Genomic DNA, 17,529 nt, shown 5'->3' with positions numbered 1-17,529 from the left:
CTTGACTTTGACTACACATACATCTGTTCATCCATCCATGATCAGAAACCCTTTTCAGAGAAGTCACATTAAGCAACATGAATCGCATTAGACCACCGTAAGAGTACAAATGAGCGCTGGCTGTTTTTCTTCTTCTAATAACGTTAAATTACCTCTCAAATTGCACTTATCCAGACTAATCACCACATCTCCATTAAAGCCAGAGATTAGATGCTTTTTTTACCCCCCCCCCCTCCTTCTATTGCCTTGCCTCTTCCCATCTTACCAAATCATTAGGAGTTTCCATGAGAGCCAAGGACAGTTAAATGACTCCTCAGTAGTGTTTAAGTCAGACCTTTGTGTATTTTAAGGTTATCAATTAGGGTGCGCTGAGTGTGCCATCCCCTAAATTAATGATGGTAGTTTATGGTGTGTACACCTGAAGGGTTTGTGATCTGAATTAATTTCCTGGGTACATTTTATGTGGCTTACTGCCCTCTAAAAGTCTGAACTACATTCCTGTTTTTTACATTCAGATGTGGCACATTATACTTTAGGGTGAGCTTAAGCATTGGATTAAAAATAATAGTGAATCATCCTTAATATATAGTTGTAAATCCTTTACTTGCCTGAATGTATCTCCTTTTTTTTTTTCCTCCTATATTTAATCATGTAAACATCAGTTTTCAATCAACTGCAGATTGGATCTTATGGGGTCGGCGAGGTTTATTTTCAAGTTGGCCAACAGAAATGAGCAATTTTGATCACTCGCTGTCCCGCATTTAAGTCGATGCAATCAGAAAACCTCAGTAATTTAATCCAGAGCTAGAGAAAATGGGCTGTTTTATGTGACAGCTGGCTGATCCAATAAAATTCTATAGCCCTACGACTCGAAGAAAGCGGCTCATTGATTAATTTTCTAGCATAAAATGTAATAAATAAAATTGTCCAATCAGATTGAGCTTGACAAACATGGCTTCCAGGAATGTGTTGTGTCAATTATATATTAACAGAATCAAATATTACAGTCCAAATGCAACACTACCAGATTTTACACTGCCAGGTGAGAGGCACACCTGCTGCAAACCGTGACAACTCTGGGTGTTATCAGTTGTGACTCGGTTCCAGATGTCGATCCACGGAAAAAAAATAAAGGGCTCATTCTTTAAGATTATTCCAGCAAATAGCCGTACAATTCCATTTTATTTGCAAGGTTTCTGGCACAATCACTTTAGCAATTATAGCGGAGTTGAATTACTTCTGATCTTGAACCTGCAGCTCATTTCATCCTTCAGAAAAGAAATCTTTCTGGTTTATAAACAGGAATTTTAATGGAGAATTGGCGTCGTTTTTTTTTTTTGGTGGACGATTTAATCTGTCCACATGAAAAGGAGATTGAGAAAACCTTATTCCAGTCAGTTTAAAGACGGCGCTTCAGTCAAGGATAGGGATTCATTAAGAAGAATAGTATTGATCGAAAAAAAAAAAATCTGAAAATACTAAAGCAGTTACTAAGAAGGTTACTACAGTATTAAAGAAATGTGGTTTAAACAGCGGCTCAGTTGAACTCCATCAAAAATATTTTTGCTATACGTCTAGCATTTATCGCCCCGTTCTTGCCTCCATGCACTGATTCAATCTTAAACTGTCTGATTTAGATTTTAAATTCTGATGTGGTGTTCGTGTTTCGAGTTAACTCTACAGGAGGAGATGTGAGGATTGTCACGGAGTGACAATTGAACCTTATCTCGGGTGACTTATCTCCTTCATTTCGACGAGAAAGATGTGATCATTTATTGATGCAGACGTTTTATAAAAATGTCAGATCATTTTTTATTGACCTAGAAATCCAACATGATGTCACTACAAGAATGTCCTTTTTGTCACCGACTCCCTTCTTTCTTAGACTTCAATGTATTTGATGTTAGCAGAAAAGTGGAGCATATTTGTGGTATATACGATATGCTGTGGATTTTCTAAAGCTACTTTTATCCCTAATTGCTAACGCAAATCCCAAAACTATAATAATAAGATAATTGATTCGTATGACACAAATAAATATAAATTCTTGGTTTTACTTTGTTTACAGAAGGCATATTTTACCATTTCCATTTCAACTTAAAACACGATATTAACCAATAAGTACCTTTTTTAAACCCCTGCATGTGCTTTTTCAGTATCTGCTATTGTGTTTCTAGACTGCTTTCTTATGGCAAAAGTACTTCAGTTACAAAAAAAATAAAGAAGGGATTTTGATGAGTACCATATTCGAACAAGAATTAGCATGTGGCTTGACTGCTTATGAATGCCAGAACCGGGATGCTTAATTTATTCATTAACTTTCTCTGTCGAAATTGGAAACTTTTTGACCTGTTTTTCTCCTAAGCTTATGGTTCATGCATATGGATTAAGACCTGCCTCACTGGCAGGTAGATATGACAAATCTCAAACTATTTTGGCCATGTGATCATTCCTGTGGGCACTTTTAATTATTACAAAGTGGCTCGGTTCTGTCCGCTTCTTCTTCTTTTTCTTTTTTTCTTCCCCCTCGCTGCCAGAATATCTTCTCTCCATGGTTGGCTGTTCATGCTCACGCAGTTTTCATGCATTATTTAAGAGATGAATATGACCAATCATTTGCTGCCATTCTTACTCACCTTTGCCTCCCTAAAGAGCTTGCTTCATTGCCCTGTGAGTGATATGTGACCCAAGCAAGACCCTTTTCAGGCCCTTGGTTCTCACTTGTAAATAGGGGAGTCTTTTTGCACCGGCAAAGTCTAATAAAATGTACATTTTTAATTGATTTTCTGAACCTTTTAAAGATGAAAATAGCATGGATGTCCCAATATCTGCATATGAATTCTACCTAGAGAAAGAATTGCATACAGAATAGGATGAGAATCTCCTCACAAATGAGGATTATTGTATACAAATGATAATTTGGATTATCTCCATCCACATTCATCGATGTTCCACCTTTTACTCTTGCTAGTAAAATAAACGTTTCAAGATTCTATGGCTATCTGTGAGTGTCACTTTGCAAACACATTCTATTCATTTCTGGTCTTATTTCTCTGTTTCTTACATTGTTTTTATCAATTAAAGAGGGTCATAAAAAGAAAGTGAACAATAAATTCTTATTATATTTTATGCGTTTTTTGTGTGTTTGACAGCGTCATGCTGCTCCAGGGAGCCCCAAATCCCGTGGTATATAGTAAGAATAAGCACGATGACTATAAAATCATGTGTTTATCGCTGTGAAATTCCAATTGTACTATGTATAATCCCAACCCATAAATATTCAAGCAACCGTAGTAGTATGGATTTTTTTTTTCTTTCTTCGTCCCATTGAAAAAACATGTTTTACAGCCTTGCTAGACCATGTTTGATGCAGAAGCCGGATAGATGTTTGCCTGCAGTACATGTTGTTATAGGTTTTCCTGTGATGCACTCTGCAGGCTGTCTTCCTCCTTGGACCTTGTGTATCTTGAATGTGACATTATTTGTTGTTTTTCCAAACACACACGTCCACTAAATGATTGACTGCTTTCACAAGCTTTAATATCATCCTTGAGCACGACATTCACAACATTTTAATTTCCTCTATATTTGTTTATTAATGTTAATGTTTATTAATGTCAGTTGAGTTTCTCCTCTTCGTGCTTTATACTGTGAATACGTTATAATACCGTTTTCTTAAAGAAACACTTTATTAGAAAGTCTAATAGGCGTATTTTAATTGAATATCTTTGGGAATGTATTGATGTCTGTCAAAAAGTCAGGATTTTATCCCACCATGAGTCATGACTGTCGATGATTTCCATCAACCCCCAAGTAAGATATCATGGCAGGAACACTTGGTAAAAATGAGTGTGAGAAGTAAGCAATTTTATAGCAGCACTGGCCAAAGTGAATTTAAAATGGCGACAGACTTTCACTTTTTCAGCATCTTACTTCAGATACCGAGTCCACTGACAGCACAAAGTCAGCAGAATGTAGAATAATCAATGAAGGAAGATAAAGTAGGATATCAAAATGTCCCTCTTCCCACCTACAGAATTGTAAACTTTATAGAGAGATTCTGTATAAACTACCCATTTCGCCGACAAAAGACATTTCCACTCATGGGCTTCACTGCTCGCACTAATTGTACTCAATTTCCGGCCAGGTTGTGTTGCGTATTCTGGTGTGGCTGATAAGAAATGCTTGGCTGTCCTTTAAGAAGGTCATTACCGATGCGATGAAAAGGAAGCATCCCATTAAGAAAATGTGTTTGCATTTCCAATTACTAGGATAAAAATGGCACTCTTTTAATGCCAAGTTTCCATCTAGGATGCACAATCACACCTTCTGGAAATCGTCACAGCAGACCAGTCCTAGACATGCAGAGCAAATGTAGAGGCTACCAATGGGGTACCGGCCCAAAGGAAGGATGGGGACAAATGTATACCTTGTTGAACAAAAATCTATAACTTTTGTTTTTATGCTGTTGCAAAAGTTTGTACTGTAATCAAACTTGATTTTCTAAACCCTTGTGTTATGTCAGGGTCAGGGTGACCTTGGGGCCTGAAAACAAATGTGTTTGATGTATCCCTTGTGTTGCCCCTGGTTCAAGGTAAACCTCCCTGGCTTCCAGAAATACATATGTAGTAGTGGAGGTCGATCAACTTCACCCAGAGACGACACAAGGGATACCACAAACACATTTGTTTTTTGGTCTCCGGGTCACCTTGACCCTGAGACAACACAAGTGTATTTTTGATAAATGTCAAACTTGGCGATCGTTATACAATTTGATTAAAACTATTTTGTTCCTGAGATTTCACTCTTAGTTGTTGTAAACGAAAATGAATGAAGGATTTCTATCTAAATGTACTTTTCCTGCTTCATTCAATCTGAAAAGGCTGCTTGTGTGTAGCTCTTTGCAATAAGTACTACCTAATAGCTTATGTATTATGGCTGAAAAATTCTTAATCTGTATTTAAATGTTTTATGTTTTATTCTTCGGTGACAATTTTCTTTAATTTAAATTGTTTAATTCCAAATGTAACTGCTTACATTTCAACATTTTCTCTAGAGTCTAATATCTTTGCTCTCTCTCCATCCTTCATAGTTCATATAAAAAGAAAGTATCGGCGGCGGTCAGCATGGGGGAAAGGAATTATCCGCAAGAAGAAGAGCTACAAAAAAGAGACGGAGGAGGATGAGGAGGAGGAGGAGGACGAGGAGGAGGAAGAGGACGAGCCAGAGGTGGAAGCTGCAGGGCCCAGCGACACATGTTTGACACAGGATGAGGATTCTTCATGCGACACGGCAGGTCCTCAGGCCAACGGGCATCATCCTCACGTCTCCTCTACGGAAGAGGAAAGCTCCAATGAACCTCCTGTCAAGCTCCCAGCAGAGAGCGGTTCACCTAAAAAGCAAGGGCCCAACGAGCAGCTAGCCAAACCAGGGGCCAATAACACAATGGAAGGCTCTTTGACTAAAACGTTAGAGTCTTCCTGTGCTGAAGCTCAGCCAAAGCATGTGGACGGCCTTTCCATTCAGAAAGACTGTGTGAACGGGAACGACTCGATGGACAGCGTCGACTCGCAAAGCTCACAGAGACCGGACGCGGTCGAAAACAGGACTCCTCAGGGGCCGGCAACTCTGCCGGAACAAGACGAGCACAATGACAAACATGAGGTGACGCCAACTCAGGAGCCCCCTCACCTAGACGGGAGTACGACGACGGCAGACGAAAAAGAAGGTCAAGACAAAGAAGGTAAATGGAGGACATTGGATGAAGTTTTTTCTTTAATCCTATTATAGGACACGGCGGGAGACAATTATGTCACAAAATACTGAAAATACAATTTTTAATCAGGAAAAACAATTGTGTTGTCTTGAAAAAAACATGAGGTAATTGAAAATCTGCCAAATTAGTATATATTCTAAAAAAATACAATTTGCAACTAATCATTAGGATATTATTAATTAATTTGGTTTGTCAGGGCTATTGATGTCTCAAAGTATTTTTTTCTCTTAACACTCGGAACTAATTGATTTTAATTTCTGGTGCTGTGATTCTTTATAGCTGTGCCATAGGATATTGTGAGTTTAAGAGTCTGTTTTGTCAAATATCTGTTCTTCACACGTATTCCTGTTAGCAGATCTACGGAAACAGATATTCCAGGGAGCCACCCGTTGGCTTTCAACCGTTTTTTTTTCTTCGTTCCATTATGTCTCCTTTTATCAAGTCCAGCATCAGCCATTTAGTCTGTGTGCGATTGTTAAGGGAGTGTGTTTTGGCTGAGATGAGCAGAAGCCAGCTGGAAGACAGAAGTAATGGTGCCGTTAAGAATATGGAGAAGCCATCAGAGGACGCCAACATGCACACAAGCTCCTTAAACAACTTGGCTACTCCGCCTCCACTCTCATTACAACCCAGAACCGGTCTTTTGAACTCTGCCGGCTATAGGCCGTATATGCCTCTTTCATACAGAACAAATTATTATATTCACAGTTTGTACTTTACAGCAGCCATGCAGAGTTATATTTAACAGCAACTTGTGGAACTTCTGATCCTGAGTGGTAATTGTCTGATAGGGGGAGTGGAGAATTGCAAGCAGAGTTCATCAGAAGAACTTCATAAGGGATCTTTGGAAAGGAAAGAAGAGGAGATGGAATCACCCCCACGCCCTCCAGTTGTCGTCGACCACCAGCGACTTACGGTAATTACACACTTTCTTTTGTTGCGTCTTTTTCAGTGAGGATATTTCCTTGTTTATTTGTATTAAAACCATTTATACTCCAGTTGGTCCCTGAAAGATTTTGCTAAACACTTAAGTACAATGAGCTAAATTTTCAAATTGTAGAATAATTTCTCCCCGCTATGATGTGTGTACTGGAAATGTATAAAGGGAGTGTGTATTGGAAAGAATCTTTACTTATCACGATACGATACTCGGATATTCAATTTCAATTCAATTTTATTTAAAGTGTCTTATCATAACAACGTTATCTCAAGACACTTTACAGTTGAAGTAAGACTGTAGTTGATTAAGGAAAAAAGGGAAAAAAGGATATATTCTTGTACATAGAAACAAGGATGTATTTGTAGTATCTAGTACTTGACTTTTGTACGAAGTCATAGCTACCTGCATTGGTAGAGTTTTGGAACCCAAATATGTCAACTTTATAAGCTGCCGGAGTCGAGTGTATCCTCTCATCCTCAGTCGTCTCCAAGGCTGTGGAGGACTGCCGCCATCCAGCCGAAGTTTAATTGCACTATTGCATATTTGCCTGTTAAATGTGAATAAATAATCAAATTAGTTTATTTCAAACACACTTTATTGAACTTAAAAACATAAAAGAGCTATGCTAATAAATAAAACAAGACTTGAAAGCCATCGATATAGTGCTGTTGAATATGGTGATATATTGCTGTATCGATAACACCCATTTATATATATATACAGTATTTCTAGTACACACAGCATAGCAAGGATACATTTTTATATTTGCTATGTCATTGTACAATGATTTCAATTTGATGATTTGGCTCATCTTCCTTAACCGTTTAGCAAACTCTTTGAGGAACCAATATTTCCAGGGTCAATCGATTCTGAATGAACACGGTATAACTTTTAGAACTATAAATATATTCTGTAAATCCATCTTGTTATTTTTTATTTTTTATTCTGCTCCCGTTCATCAACATTTCCCGCCACGGCCTTGAAATCCTGTCCAAACTTTGAAACCTTTTGAATGTCAACGGGGTTAGTATGTGAAGCGGCAGTGTTTGATTGAGGACTTGCAGGCAGCCCAAGTATTGAGGGGTTTTGTGGAGTGGGATTTGTTATGTGAAATGGGCAAAAGCTACTGGTGGGCAACCAACCTTTAAGCTTAATCTAGATCCATAGGTCTGTTTTGGAACGCCTGGTGTCACACTGTCCTTCTCACATGGATGCCTCTAACCTCTGAGGCTTATCCCTCGTTTCTGTTGGGTTATTCCACCATGCCTTTTCTTCAATCAGCATTTTGTATCCCTTCAATCCCTGCTGGAAGGAAGCCAATTACTCCAGCGAAGCAATTTAGCGTCTTTTGAATGAACAGGTGGGGGGTCCGCAACATCTCCCTGAGAAATGTTGATGACTCAAACATGAGCTTTTCCACGCCCCAATTCATCCACCAACTTTTTTACCCAAATACGCTCAAGTGACAGAGAATTAAGTTCATGGAAGTTTGCTCAGTCACGGCATGCTTCCACCTAATTCCCCATGTGTAAATTGGAGCCTCGGCTCAGTTGGCTCCCCTGACAGCACTTCTCGTGGATAGGGAGGGAGGGGACGACTTGGTTTTAAGGGGGTTCTGTGTTGTGTAATTGGTGTAAAAAGGGTGTGCGTTTTGTGACATGTGCCCACTTCCTCCCCTGCTTTAAAGTGACATCAAGCTTTTCAAAACTTTCCCGAACCCTTCCGACATACGAGCATGTCGTGCTAGCATAGCTCGCTATTCCTAAAACAAACTCTCACTCAACTTGACGGACAGGCGTTCTATCGGGTTTAATCTGTGCCGCGGCTGACTGTTCACATGAACAGCCACAAAAGCACTAATCTCGTGGTTTAATTGTTAGTGCGGTAAGAAGGGAGATATCTTTAAGAAACAGATCATGAAAAAAAAAAGTGGGACTGTGAATAATTGCTTTTTCATCCCTGGCTTACGGAACAAATTGAATTTCCGGTGCACGAGATGAGACTCGCCGTTTAAGCAGATATCTGCTGGCAGGGTTGGAAGGCTTCCCAATGTGTGTTTGGCTTCAGATTCAGTTATGAACTCTCTCTTCTCCTCTAATGTTTATTGAATGTGAACGGCTCATTATTTGTGAAATTCAACCTGAGGGACCAACCCGTAAGAATGATGTAAAATCAGTGCTTTATATTAACCTGTCGAAATCCTAAGAGGTGGACGTACTCTTATGGTGTTATTTTAAGTCTTGAATGTTATACGTTTTAATATTAAGTACCTCACACCATCGCACAAACATTAGCTTCTTAAGTCGATTCCATGTACATCTTAAAAAAAGGAGAGGCTTTCTAACATCAGCTAACTAATGGGTGTGGGAAAACCCAATTTAATTAAGGAATTATTTTCTCAAAAGTTCATTCCAATAAATATTCTAAAAGTTAACAGCTTATGCTATGCGTTATTTACTCCCACAATTCCATATGATTACAATGATTCGATGCTTCACAATTCAATAGTCCAAAGTTATGTAGTAGAAAATCTACTTTTGCATCAAGCAAGTAGTCAAACACATTTTTAATTCTTTATTCTTAAATGCACTCTTCTCTTTACCAAAAAAAAAGGATAGCACAATACTAAAATATTTATAAAAGTACATATTTTTAATTTGAAATGAATATGCCACATTCAGTAAAGCTATTATTACACATTTCACTATTTTTTTTTATTCAGCCTATTGTCGACTAGGGGTTGGGATTATGGGATTATATTTATTTTAGTTATAGACAAAAACGTATGTCCATTTTAATGTAACTACTGACACTCAATTGTCGTCTTTATTTCCAACCAAAATGCATCTGTGGTGTTCGTCCGCCTTGATATCAAGACAGTAATAATCAATACAAACCGAAATTGTGTACATTTTCTTTGGGATCAAATACCTTATGGATTGGTAGCAGTTCCCGGCCTAGTCTATGGGTTGGTGAAGGCCACTAAATTGTCAGCCCGTTGCCTTTTTTGAGTTTTGAACAGAATTGTATCATTTGTATATGGAGTCAAGTGTATTGGTCTCCTTTAAATACATTTAGGGGTTCCTTACGAAGGTTAAATGTGATCTTCCACTCTCTTTTGGTTGAATAAATGTAACTGAATTCCAAAATAGGCCCAAGCATCAACTTCAATAGCCGCTGGAGCCTGCTGTATCCTCTCGTTCTCAGTCATAGCCAGGATTTCAAGGTATTTCATTGTATATATATATAAAAAAACAACATATTTTCTATTTCACAGACACTTTGTTCAACTTTAAAGGATACAACATTATGGGTTTCAAATCCTATTATATTATTTGTCAAAGATTTTTCAAAGACAAACCATTTTTAATTTCAAGGAGACGCAATTAAAATTGCTAATTATAGTATTTGACTAAAATCGAACCGATCCACTTTGCTATGAAAGAACGGTTCATGTGACATATTCTGCTGTGATTTTCGTGTCCCTGGTTATTACAGTATGCTCACAGTATTCAGTTATTTGTTGAGAAAGCCTGTCAACTATAATGGCCCCCATTTGTCGTCCACCTTCATTTATTGCACAAACAGTCCTGGCGTGAAGCGACATAACTGCTCAGAAGAAAAGCATCATAATGGGAGTGCCGGACCAGCTTTGTGATCGTCGATAAATACTTAACAACCTCACAAGTAGTGATTTGCATGTACCGGCACATAGCTGTGACTTCTGGTCGAGCTTGTGACGTATGCGTCGGCAGAACCCATAAACGCCCCAAATCTCTCTCTCCCCTTTTTTTTTTTTTCTTTTGTATTCCGCTGAAGTTTGTCCTCCTTTCAGCCCCCGGGGTGATTTATCGCGCCTGCTACTGGGCTCACACTTCATGCTTTCCACTTAATCCTCGGGATATATAAATTTATGATTCGGATTGTGTTGGGTTTTGTACTCATGATTACTTATACACCACATTAGATCGGGGTAAGAAGGATCTATTATAACCCTCGAAAGCACTACAGGGGCAATCTGCTTTCAAGTCGGCATCCCATTCATGAGCCGACACTCCACGCCTTTGTGGAATATCAAGTGGAAACCGGAATGTTTTCCTGCTTAAAATTGATTTTTAAGTTCCTTAAATATAGAGCTTCAGATGATATATGATGTATTATAGGTACAAAATGATGAACATTACATTTTTAAACAAAGTCAAACATGTTTCCCAGTATATGAGATGATATGATTTTCAGGCTAAATCGACATTTATCTCTAATTACTCTCCTTTGTCGGAAAATCACACAAATGTATCCCGAGTGCCGATGACACATTTTGTTAATAAAGGGAGATCAGTGACATTTATGACATCCCACTCAGACAATCATGCATTGTCATTTGATTTCCTCCTTTTTTAATGCTTTAGTGAGTCTATTATGATGGGAAAAATCTGCATGCAGACAAAGTCTAATGTCAGCTAAGGGAGATGTAATTAAGCGCTTCTTCTTTTTTTTTTTCCTACTACTTCTCTCTCGGCTGCATTAGTAACAGTTCATTTGAACATCGCTGAATCTTTCGTTATGAAGGAAACCAGTGATCTTTAAACGCCAATGAGAAATGAAATGGTAAAGTTAAAACAATTAGTCATGTAAAAGAAAATGAGTCACCCTGAAAATGTAATGTTGGACGGAACACACTTCCCAGTCTTCTTAAAAGAAATGCATTCTTGAGTCTAACTTTAAATATTTAGAGCTTAATTTTGATCTTTTTTACTAATAACAAGTCCTTAAAAAGTATTATTATAGCATAAACCGTTCTAAACTCAATTTCCTTACTTCATTACTTCTGATTTATAAAGATTGAAGCTCTAGAAGCTTTGACATGGACTGCACTGCTTGATTTAAAAAGTGATACAAAAAAAATCTTTGTTCTCAGGTTGATATCAATTCTCAGTGTATCGGTCAAAGAAGATGATGATCCATTAGTGTGTGACGGATCTTCGTTTAAAATTCATCAGCCTCATATGGACTGAAGCTTTTATTTTGGCGGAAGTGAAAAGGTATTTTAAAGCTTATATCGAGGAGGATATCTTTTTTAAAAGATAATATCTAAATGTGTCTCAGATGGTTGTTCGGTCCACGAAAGATGCCAGAAATCTTTGATTAAATTGTAAAACAGAAAACTGCTGAATAAAAATTCTCAGCTTCTGAATATCTTCAATTTTTTACTGATTGAACAGCAGAACTGAAGCCAAATATTGCATATTGATGCCAAGTTAATCATCCTCTGCAGGGTTTTTGGCGCAATCGCAAATTAATTTTCTTCTTTAAGGAGCTGAGACTGAGCTAATATAATCTGTCATGATTTCCTCTGAACTGACATTGTGTTACCTGTGACGGAGAACCCCGCGAGCCGAAAGGATTCGCCATTGTCACAGAACCTTTTTGGCGAACCATCCACCATTAATTGAGTTGTTCGTGGTATTGGTGGGAACAAGCAGCCTCACTTCATTTATAATTTATTTTTTTTAGTATGAAGGAGAAACATATCAAGGTTAGCTGGGAAGAATTGTTCTCTTGGAGATATCGGAGGCTTAATAAAGTCCCAGATGACGACGACTGCAGAGCTTTATATTCTTGTTTTTCCTCTTTTGCTTCCATAGGCTTTTGTTCACAGTTGGTAGAAGTCTTTCCGAGCAGGCACTTACACACATGCGTCTTAACTTTCTTTCTGATCAAGGAGAAAGACTTGTAGAACAGTTTCCTTCCTCCTATGGTTGCCAAATATCTAGTGGTCTATTTATTGTAAAAGTATTTATTGTAATAGTGTCACAGCAGCGTTTGTTTTGTTGTTTGCCCTGAACATTGTATAACAATTTCCATTTAGTGCATCAAAAAAACACTTCTTTTTTTTTCTTTTACAAATGTGCAGAGATGAGAAAAGTATCCTAAACAACCTAATGTATTGATTTACTTACTAGTAATAATAATAATAATAATAAAAACTTAGACGTTTAGTCTAATTTAAAAAATATTATTATAATTATGTCCTTTTTGTGCATTTTTTTTGGTACTTCAAGATGATTGACAAACATTTTTGTGCTTTTATAATATAATATATTAATGTTCTCTCGACCGTTTTTACTTAATAATACATTTAATTTGTTTTGCTCTTTACATCTTTAAATCTGAAATTATTAGTTTTGTTTTAAAACATGTTATTTTATTTCAATGTCCCTTTTGTGCATATTTTTTGTATGTCAAGATGTGTAAACATTTCTTAAATAATGTGCTTTTATTATACCACAAACGTATTTGTTTTCGGTCCTCCGGGTCACCTTGACCCAGACATAAAACATTATGCATTATATAGATGTTTTCTCCATCATTACTTTCTTTAAGCTATATAAATAGAGATTATTATTATTATTATTATTATTATTAAGTAAAATGTATATTTTACCTGGTAATAGTATTATAGATATTATATTTTAATTATGCCCTTTACATCTATCGATCTCAATTTTTAGCTTTATTTTAAAACAAATGCATATTTATAAATATAATATGTGATACAATGATTATATTACATTTATTTGTGGTCCCTTCACCTCCATTAATCTCGTGGCTAGTTTTATTTATTCATAAATATGTTTTTTTCCATAGTTCGTATAAATTTAATGAAAAATAAATCATATTAAATAATGTAAGACATGGGTTAAAGTGTGCCCTCAGGCCACATGCTGCTCTTTTGACTTTATTTATGCAGCCTTCATGAGGTCAAAGTAAAACTTAGTTTGAGACGGAGAACAATCCATTTTGTTGTATTATTCATTACTACTCAAACTACAAATAAAACTTATTTAAGTGCCTAGTTTTGGGACTTTATTTTCTCTATTTCTTTTTTCCGTACACTTTTTCAATAAGGTGCTTTTATATCTTTACTTTTGACCTGCTAAAAATCAACCAGGATGAACATAAAGGCAACAAAAGCTCCCGAATTCTACTTCTAAATTTTAGATGTCGGAGGACATGTAATGTCACATTGGTTAATTAGCGGTGACATTTCGCTTGGATCAGAGTTCAACGGTGGAAAATACCAGAGATGTTGAAAGTCATCATAAAGACCCGGCGCTTCAAAGGCGTCACGTAACTCTTGGCTCATTTTCATTTCCTCCCGTTTTTTTTTTTTCTCACTCATTGTCAAAACGTGACGGTGTTGCTTTGAATCGCAGCGGCTCTTGATCAACCCGGAATTGAGTCGCCGCTGACGGAAGGGCATAATCTCAATCTGGCGTGCGAAGAATGTGATCAGATGAAGATGTGACTAAAGATGGCAGCGGTGAAATGGAGCCGGTGTTTAGAGAAGGGAGCGAGGTTAAATGGCCCATGTCGACAGCAGTCTAGCACACAGGATTACTGCCCTTTTGTGTGCAGTCGGCTTACTCAATCACAGAACCCCCGTGTAAGACGCACTTATGCCATTTTGCCTCACACTGTCAAACACTTTAGGATGCCGACAAAAGCCGCAAACTTCCCATCTGCAATCAGACGGTTAATGGTAAGAGCAGAATATATTTAGTCGGAGGAACTGGGAGAATCAAAGATGAGGATGAAAAGATAAATAAATTGGTAGCGAGAGATTTTCTTTTTTCGCGGTAAGAGTGTGACTCCATTAAACATTGATATAGGCGAAGAGATGCTCTATAAAAACGGGCAAAATGCACCTCGAGCATAAAACAAATAGAGCCAGATGAAAGGGAAGTGGAAGCAGAGCCATGAATCCTGTTTTTGAAATGGAGCGTAATTATGTCAATTAATCCTTTCAGGAGTATTTTGTCAAAATTGGCATCTTTTTTACCTCCACACTGAACGCCCGATGAAACCGAATAACTCTTTGATGCAGGACTGCAGAGAGTGACATTATATTAAGACGCACATTGAGTGGATCACATGATGCTGAAGGTTTCAACTGGAGTTGATCGGCCTTGAAAAAAAAAAAGGTGAAAACATCCTATAGTTTTGTGAAGTTTAAATGATCCATTTCTGGGATTTTAAAGCATAGGAGCAGATGAACAGATGAAAAAATTGTACCTGTGCAGATTTATAAAACTCAATGTGTGACATTTATTTGATTTTATTGTTGTTTACTTTGTGTGTAATGTGATTTTCTCCTAAACCAGGACATGTGATGTCCAAACAGGACGTTTTCTTTCCTAATCATTGGCTTAGAAACGTCTGACAAAGTGTTTTCTATACATTTTTCCAATACTTGCCGTCTTTTCTTCATGTTTTCAAATTCTTATTTTGTTGCTCTAATTGTTGATATATGTATTGTTCTTGTTTGTTCTTTTGTTTTTCTTTTTCTCCTCTCGTGATATTTTTAGTACACCATGATTCTGATAATTGCTGCCTTTCTTTCATTTTCAATTTTTCTTGATCTTTTGTCACCACCACGGTTTTTCTTATAAAATAAGTTTTGTTGCCTTTTTATCATTGCCATGATACCCTTTCGTCTACGGTGTTTTTTAGTTTCGTGTTTTTATCATCCGTTTCACAATTATTATATTATATCACGGTGTTTCTTTGCACCTTTTGATCTCGCACAATGTATATTTTACGCTAAAGTGAATGACAACATTATGATCTGGTTAATAAGGTGTATCCCGGCTTTTAATTTCACTGCGATATAATAATATATATATATAATTAAATAAGGAAACAAGGTTTTGCTGACTGTCAACATTCATTTAATACACTTGTGGAAAATATGATGAAAGCAGCTTTGTTATATTTAAGTTCTCGCTCATTTTAGTGGCTGGTAAATCTTAAGTACACGGATGTCATGATAAGAGCAAAAATAATTCATACACTTTCAAATTAAGAGCTGATATCTAAGGCTTTCTTTCTCTTATTTCAAATAAATGCATCAATAGCCATGACATTGTACTACCAAAAAGGGTGCTTTTGGGCATTGCATCTTATTCTTTGTCCTTGTAAATGAATGGTATGCTGTCTTGAAGTGAATTCCCAATTCTCGCGAAATAATGGTGTAACCAAATTCCTCTGCCGCTATTCCGACTGAACTACAAAACACGACTCTGTAGTGACTTCCTGCCGGTAATGAGCATGGAGATAATACCTTTAAATGTTAAATGCTCTGTGGGGAAATTATTCTTGGAGCAACGGTTCTTGTTATTTGATTGTTTGTTGTGAATTTTCAAACCGTTTACTGTTTAAAAAAAAAAAAGAAAAGGAAAAAGTCTGCCACTTCTGCGATTTCGCGCAATTACGGTTCTTTGTCGAACAATCCTTTTTGTCTGTCAAATGGAAAGTTTCCAGTTTACAAGTCCTGGTGCTATTTTTTTTCAAAGTGTTCATCAGCCGATAACTATCTACCACTTTCTTCCAAAGTTTTCCTCCAGTAACTGTAATTATTGTGTCTTCCACTGTCGGAGGTCACGCATCCAGATGAGCTCCGTGTTTGAACAGACCGGTCGACTCGGGCACGAGGCGAACAGGTCAATTAAAAAAGGATTTTGACTGTCTACAATGTTTTAATTACAGTTGCAGAGAAATGTAAACTCGCATCTAATTATGATTTGGCTTAATAAGCTGTCAGTCTGATCGTAATTGCTTTTGAAAACGGCTGACCCTCGGAACACTTCGGGGGCTCGGCTTGTTTGAACCGTCACCGGCTGCCAGGCCGGTTGTGTTTGCTCCATCATAACAACGAAAAAGGAAGTATGATGCTTGAAAAGTTGACTTTTTCTTCTGTCGGTTTCCCCCTCAGGCTCTGTTGGACACGGTGGTGAGGAAGAGTGAAGGCTTCAGCGTGGAGCAGCTGGAGAGACTATACTCCGTTCTCAGCCAGTGTATCTTCCAGCACCGCAGAGAGTACGACAAGAGCCAACTAGTGGAGGTCAGAGCATCACACACACTCGGCACCGGTCACCGGTCACCTCTATTTCTAAACCACACTTGCCAATTGTGTCACAACGATGGCTTTTGTTTGAGTGAAAAATGGAAACAAAGGAACAACACTGATAATACTGGTGTTGAGGGAACAAATGGATTGTGTCATAAGCTCGATTACAACCGTTTACTTGATCTTGATCAATTCATGAATGACACACATTTAAACTCAAAATAATACTGACCGAATATAATTCAGACAAAATGTTATTATTTTTGAAACATGTTCAAAGTTATTTGATTATATATGTCACAGTACAGATCGCAATCCAGTAGGCTCTGGAATCCTACTAGTACAGTTTGGAATTCCAATCTGTACTTTGAAATATACATTTAAAAAAAACAAACAAAAAAAACAAACAGTTTGGCATCCATATCAGATAAGACCTATATAATACTAGGACTGATTATTGATTGGACCTTCTCTCCAAAATTGGTTTGTGATCATTTTTTTTCAATACCATTTTTTTTCTAAAGATCAGTTCTAACGGAAATACATTTATATTACACCAAGTACCAATATTGGGTTAAATGATCCGACATTGGTACATTTCCACTCCAAGCTCTTAAAAATATTTAGAATGAAATTCCAGTGCAAAATAACCCCTGCTAACAAGTAACAAATTACACTTATGTTCACTGCTTGTGTTTTTCTTTCTAAGAAGTCAACAAAATATTTTATTAAGTTTTAACCCCTTTAATTACCGAAACTTTGCACCAAAAGACAAATCATCTTTCGATTATGACGAAGTACGATTTAATGCATTTTCGACCATTTTTTTTTACGATATTCGCAAAGGTTGCCATTTTATTAAATGGTATGTTCATTTGATTTTCTTTACTCTGCACTGAAGTC

At 37.2% G+C, this 17,529-nt stretch overlaps 1 protein-coding gene across 2 annotated transcripts in view; it reads left to right on the top strand.

Moving 5' to 3' along the window:
• atad2b (ATPase family AAA domain containing 2B) overlaps positions 1 to 17,529 on the top strand; it is a 62,900-nt gene that overhangs the window by 34,316 nt on the left and 11,055 nt on the right. For both annotated transcript variants that reach the window (XM_087813061.1, XM_087813060.1), the window contains exons 25-27: positions 5,093 to 5,743; positions 6,568 to 6,692; positions 16,492 to 16,620. In XM_087813061.1, the coding sequence (XP_087669187.1) occupies positions 5,093 to 5,743; positions 6,568 to 6,692; positions 16,492 to 16,620 (905 nt within the window). The remainder of the gene's footprint in view (positions 1 to 5,092; positions 5,744 to 6,567; positions 6,693 to 16,491; positions 16,621 to 17,529) is intronic.

The sequence above is a fragment of the Callionymus lyra genome, chromosome 17 (assembly GCF_982586985.1).
Source record: "Callionymus lyra chromosome 17, fCalLyr1.hap1.1, whole genome shotgun sequence".
NCBI classification, from domain to species: domain Eukaryota; kingdom Metazoa; phylum Chordata; class Actinopteri; order Syngnathiformes; family Callionymidae; genus Callionymus; species Callionymus lyra.
Note: the sequence above shows the minus strand (reverse complement) of the source record. Positions and strands in the feature narration are given on the sequence as shown.